Source organism: Protopterus annectens, chromosome 3.part0, assembly GCF_019279795.1.
Source record: "Protopterus annectens isolate FY-2018-M chromosome 3.part0, PAN1.0, whole genome shotgun sequence".
NCBI lineage: Eukaryota > Metazoa > Chordata > Ceratodontiformes > Protopteridae > Protopterus > Protopterus annectens.
Genome location: NC_056731.1, coordinates 1,913,232,733 through 1,913,239,177, shown reverse-complemented (window position 1 = coordinate 1,913,239,177; position 6,445 = coordinate 1,913,232,733). Strand labels below are relative to the sequence as shown.

The 6,445-nt window shown below is 37.8% G+C and overlaps 1 protein-coding gene across 1 annotated transcript in view; it reads left to right on the top strand.

Moving 5' to 3' along the window:
- The window catches only part of LRRCC1 (leucine rich repeat and coiled-coil centrosomal protein 1), a 1,845,576-nt gene that overhangs the window by 228,642 nt on the left and 1,610,489 nt on the right, over nt 1–6,445 (top strand). Inside the window, exons 5-6 of the mRNA XM_044066062.1 lie at nt 3,208–3,374; nt 3,460–3,672. Coding sequence (XP_043921997.1) covers nt 3,208–3,374; nt 3,460–3,672 — 380 coding nt within the window. The remainder of the gene's footprint in view (nt 1–3,207; nt 3,375–3,459; nt 3,673–6,445) is intronic.

Here is a 6,445-nt window from a genome sequence, read left to right as displayed (position 1 = left end):
ATTTCAAAATGGTAGACTGTTACTATTTTCTAATTTTTTATACCCCAAATTGATCTAAAGGAGGCCACCATGGCTAGCATTATTGGTACTTTTCCGTTATCGGGCCAACACTTGTAACATGCTATGAGATGAACACGTGAAACCTGAAAGCAGGTTAGTCGCTCTGTAATGCATTTCCTTTATGGTCATTTCACCTGTAAACATTAACTACTTTATATTTAGTTTATATTGTGTGGAAATCATGTTTAGTCTCCAGCACATTTGACACATTAAGACACATATGCACCCTTTTCTGACTGCTTCACGACATTAACTAATGAGAGAAACATTATGTACAAGAATACACGTCTTTTCTACAGAGTCTCTCTCATTATTTCATGAACGTCTGAAACCTGAAAGCAGATTTGTCCCTCTGCAATACATTACCTTTATTTGGCGTTAGGCCTACAGTTTAAACAACAGACCATAACTTTTGAAGTGTATTCGAGTAGGAGTTTTAAATAGTGTATGTTGTTCACAGTTCTACACTACAACGGATGCAAACAATTCATGTCTACATTTTAACTGTTATTTAAGTTAAGTAATGCTGAATCATTGTAATTGTTTAAAAAACTTTTTATAAGCACAAAGCAAGGCATCCAACCATTCTTTAAGCTGGCTGAAGTTGTTAAAAAGCTGTCCGTATGCGCTCGACACTTTAGGCATTTGTTCCACATTATGGAAGGTTGCCAGTTATGCAGCACAGAGTACTTTAAAAAAATGAGCAAATGTTTGCTGAAATGAAGTGTTCCCCAACTGATACTTTCAAGTGCCCCTGTAGTGCATAAAGTTGTCCTCTTGCTGTAATACAGCATGATTTGTGGATTTCGGACAGCTTCAGGGCTAACAGCTGTGCGATCATTGCGTGGGTGTGTTAGAAGCGTTGCCCTGATAACAGAAAAATACCACATTATTTTGTTTTACAGTCAAGTACCTTCACCTTCCTGGTGTCATATTTGAGGGACATAATGAGAGGATCATTTACATTGGTTTTCTCTCTCATCAGTTTACAACATTGCTGCGACTGCCCACTTTCACTGTCAACATCAATCTGTATTTTTATTACTTAGCATCCTTTGGTTTTCATTAGTGGCCATCTCTGTTGCAACATTTTAATAAATGATTGAATGACAAGATTTAAAATGTAGCTGAGTTATTTGTTGTTCATAGGTTCATAGGTAGGTACTAGGCTATTGGCCCTAGGGCCTATATAAGCCTAGCCAAAAATGTACCTTGGCTTTCGCAACCCAAGGAAATTATTTTCCTGTACCCCTGTCGAGCAGAGCCACAGAAGTGATCCCCGGTATGAATTTCCTATCTCCCATCCAATCATCAAGATTTTTCTTGAGTGCTAATGAAGAGCTCTGTTTGACATAGATAGGTAGTCTGTTCCAGAGTATGGGAAGTCTCTGGGACAGGAATCTATCCCTCCAGCATGTTCTGTTTATTGTGGTGACAAGGTTTAGGTCCCTAGAGCATGTAGCTTGGAGGGATTGGGATTTCTTTAAGTGGAGCATGTCCAACAGCTCTGGGTTTGACATAACTTTGTATGTTAGGCAGAGATCATCGCCTCTGAGTAGACGATATGTGACGGAGTAAAGCTGGAGTTTTTTGAGATTGTCTGTGTAGGGTATCTGTTTGAGGCCAGTAATTATTTTTGTGAGGCATTTCTGTGGCCTTTCCAGTTGTTGTAGATGTCTTGTGAGGTACATACCAAAAGGGGCATTGTACTCTGTAATGGGTCTAATGAGTGATGAGTAGAGGGGAACAATGACCTCTTTTTTTCTGGATGAGAAACCTTTTGTGATGAGGTGAGCCATGTAGACGGATTTCCTGACCACTGTGGCGATGTGATTATCAAAGGAGAGACTACTGTCCACCTGTGTCCCAAGGTCTCATCACATTTTCGGCATTAAGTAGACTACCAGCTATGTGGTAGTTCATGGGTACAGAGTTTTTACCAAAGGGGATGACAGTACACTTTTTGGTATTGAGCTTCAGGCCATAGCTTTGACACCAGGCATCTGTCTCAGTGAGGCCCTTTTGTAGTATGTCCACATTGTTAGGAGTTTCAATTATGGCTCCTAGTTTGCTGTCATCTGCAAACTTTGTTAGCCAAAGACCTTCTGTGTTAGCCTGTACTTCAGAGAAGTAGATACCAAACAGGAGAGGACCCAGGACCGAACCCTGTGGTACTCCACTTATCACTGGTCTGAAGTCGGATTTGGAGTCTGCTACTTTCACAGTGTGGGTTCTGTCCTTGAGCCATTTGGCAACCCACCTTGTGACATAGGGATTTATACCTAGTTTAGTGAGCTTATCTATAATTCCAGAGTGGGGAATGGTGTAGAAAGCGGTTGTGTTTTTTTAAAGTAACAACAGTAGGTCAGTGTTGATGTGAGAAATCTGACCCTTGTGATTTGTAGATTTTACTTGGGCTGAGATGGTTTGCATTGCATTTATAGTTTTCAGTATTGTAACTAGAATTGAAGTCTTTGGTGTTAATCTTCTTTCCCCAACTCATTGACTTGTCTCAACAAAAATTTATACAATGCAAAAATGCTGTAACAGAACACCAGAAGAAACCTGCACTTTAACAGAAATTACAGTGTAGAAAAAAAAAAGAAAATCAAATTAGTTGCCTATGTGATGTAACAGATGAGACAAATCCAAGAAAGAAAGGCAAACATTATTAAATTATGTTTTTCTGCACGTAAAGTGTGGTAATGTTGGATTACAGGGAAGAAAATCTCTCTTTGGAAAGAGAAACTTGAATTTTGGATGGAGTTCTCCTTTAAGGATTTTTCTGATTTTTTTTTTATTTTTTTATTTTTTTTTATTTTTTTAATTTTTTATTTTTTTGAGAATTTGCTGTTGGATTTTGAGTTTTTAGTACTTAAATTTGCACTTGTGATTCTGTTTGCATATGTCAATGTGATTGCACAACTGTTGTAATAAAATAAATCCACCATTTGACATTGATTATTTTTCTGTAGGGATTTTTTTTCTATTTGTTGATTAATATAAAGTTGTTTATCTGGCATATACAAGTTTACTTCAGGAATGATTGTATTACTTTTAGGCCAGCAGTCATGAACTCCATTTCTTTAATATGTAACTCTAAGGCTTTAATGCTGTTAATAACTGCTATATTGTTATTTTTTCAAGGTTACAGAGAAATTGTACTGCATGCCTTACCTCAGCTCTCTGTTATGGATGGAGTGAATAGGATGGGTGAACCTGCAAGTTTGAGTGCAGATCTTCTGGATATACCTGGATTAGAAGGATATATGGAATATCTGTTGTCTTCTGACTCCAGTTTAAATATTGAAAAGGTACTTTATCTTGACAAAGCTAATTTCCTTTTTGAAATGTATTTTCTTTTTTACTTAATGTAACAATTTACATTTTTCCTGATAGAGTAATGGTGGTTTCCCTTTGGTTACTCCTCGCATTGACCAAGTACTAGCCAAGTATCGAGAACGCATTTCACCATCTACATTTGCTGCCATGAATTCTGCTGTTGTAGGCTCCTTATCTACTGATGTGGAGCCCCAAAAAACAAATACTAATTTGTACAATGAACTGAGGCTTAAAAAGCTGGAAGATCAAATTCTGCAGCTTTTGGAAAAGGTAAACTGCATACTATACTAAATCATTAATGATTGTATATACTAAGATGATATGGGAATCACTTGTTACAGTTATTAATGTTATATTTCTTTTAAGTGTTGGGGTTGCTATGTTTATCTGCTGTTTAACTACATTTATAAAGTTAAGTTACTGGAATCTTTAATTTTGTTTCAGGGAATGCCCTTACATTTGAAGAGCAGTGTCTGCTAAAATAAAGCAATGTAGCAGTACCATTTATTATTATTTCTTACTGATATATTTTTTCATCAGTAACAGTTCAGGGAGTGTAGTACTTGTCCTGCAGTACCTTTGATGTAGACAGACTATTCTTCAACTACCTGGCAGTTAATGTTTGTAACATCAAAACATTACGACAGTGAACACTGCAACTCAGTGAAAATGTCAAGACTTTAACAGTCTTTAAACAAACTAAAGCTTTAAATAAATTAAGATATTGTGGTAACATATGAGTGGAACATTTCAGTAATGAGCACATAGCCAAATGTCCTTGGCAAATTTAGTCACCAGAAAAGACCATTTATAAACTTATAGCTGCATGTTTGCCTTTGGATGCCTACCACCACCATTTGTATAATCATTACCAAGCTTTCTCTTTCTTTTTTTTCTCTGCCCCATAATAATTGCTAGGAGAGTGAGTACTTTTAGGGACACCTTCTGTGGCAAGGTTGTATGAAGCTTAGATTTTAGTGGCAAATAGAGATTGCTTGGTTGTCTGGGTCTTTTCTATTCTGATCCTACTGCTAAACATTTACAGCATGAACTAAAAGGTTGATTAGGAGGAGTAGCAGTGGCAGGATAATACTTAAGACTGAAATCACTTATGGGTCACCCAAGCTGACATTTGCTGGAGGCCCCCAAAATGCTAACACTGGCCCTGCAAATACCTTTACCTTTTCCCCCTTTCCTATTTACAATTTTCTCATTCTTTTTTTAAAGCTGTGACTCAAACCTCAGTTGGTCCTTTCCTGCAACAGCCCTTTATGAAATTCCATCACTCTTACGGTAAAATACTTTCTGTAACCAACTTCTGATCTTTAGTCACTACAAATACCTCTATTTACCTCCACTAATCATTCCCTGTGAATTAATTCCTCACAAACCTTCTTAGAAATCTACATATCCAAATATCTTCTGTAATTCTATGCTCCAACTTATGAGTATATCTACTGACTCTGCTTTCAAAAACCATTCCAACCAAACCTTTGACTTTTTTACTATTCTGTATTCTTCATTCGGTGATGCAATATCTTTCCTTTTGTGAGTCTCTAATTGCTTATGTACAGGTAGCTGTCTGTTGATGTTGAAGCAAGGTGCAATCTCTTCCCTTCCCAGATAAGAGGTATTTGAGACAGAGGTCATTGCTTTAGAGAGGGCCAAAGACTAATACCACCTTTGCCTATATAGTTTAGACTTATGAGATTTTCTTCTAACTAGCTTGTATCCACTTGTCCCTTTTCTGCTAAGAACACAGATGCCCTCTTCAGTCCCTCAAAAGTGGTGAGTCACAGCCAGACCTAGCATTCTATGATGAGTTCTTATGTGATCTCTCTGATTTAGCACAGGTCCTAGAGACTGACATACTGTCCTACACTTCTGTAAGAAAAGCAGTCCAGAGGTGTGGACCCGGTGGGCAAGAGGATATTTGCTTCTACCACTTTGGGACTCAAGTCCCTTAACTAGTTGTCTCAACCTCCCATGCAGAGGAGTCTCTGGTAAAGCTGACAAAGGTCTGTTGATACTATGGCTACAGCAGCAAGCTCCGGAATGTGTCTGCAGCTCGACTGAAGAAGCCTGGACCCATTTGGTGATTTTCTGTACTTGTCAAACATATGGAAGTAGCATAATTTGACAACGTCTGATGATTGGTTGAACAGTAATCAAATAACAAAACACAAGACCTGTTTCAGGTGGATGTAAGTTGACTATTTTTTCTGTTAGTTCCATCTGGGAGCTTGGTGTGCACTCTTGTCCCCACCCACCCACACCTAGCATGTTTTGCACATGAAAAGTTGAGGATTAAGAATGACAATATCCACAGTTAAAAACAGAATTCATTTTGAGGTGTATAGCTATTCTTTTTCTGTAATTTACTTATCTGTGTAGTCAGTCATTGGGGTTAATTAAATAAAATAATGCTGGACTGTGCACAATGCACAAAGATAAATTATGCACCTTCTGATGCAATCACACTTCCAAAGTCACTGCTTTTCCGGTGCAGCATTTATGTTGCATCAAGTGTTCTTTACATTGCCATGTCTACTTGATGTCATACAAGCTATCTTCTTTAAAGCAGAACTTAGGTGGACTTTTTCTGAATACTATCTACTGGTTTGAGGTTATCTTTTGTGGGCTTCTCAGGACCTGACTGAAGACCAGCAATGGGGAAAAATCAATTGCTGACACTGTGAATGAATGTTTTTTGTTGTTTTTCCCTACCTTTCTCTTTTTGTTGTAGAATGACTTGGTTCACCAAGAAAAGAAGCACATTGTAGGATGAGTGAATCTACATATCAAGGAGTTTTGCCTCCAGTCCCTCACTCGCTTTCAAGCTTTCCTTGTAGACCAGCTATGCATGTGCCCTCCAGATATATAGGTATATAAGAAACTGGTTATTACATGTTGCTGTAACTTGGGAAACCATAACTAATTAAACCACAAGCAGCGTACTCCAACAAACAAGAAAACCAGAAAAAATATAATACGCTGTGTGTACAAATTCCTCAGGAGCTGCTTTAACACACTTTATTCCAAC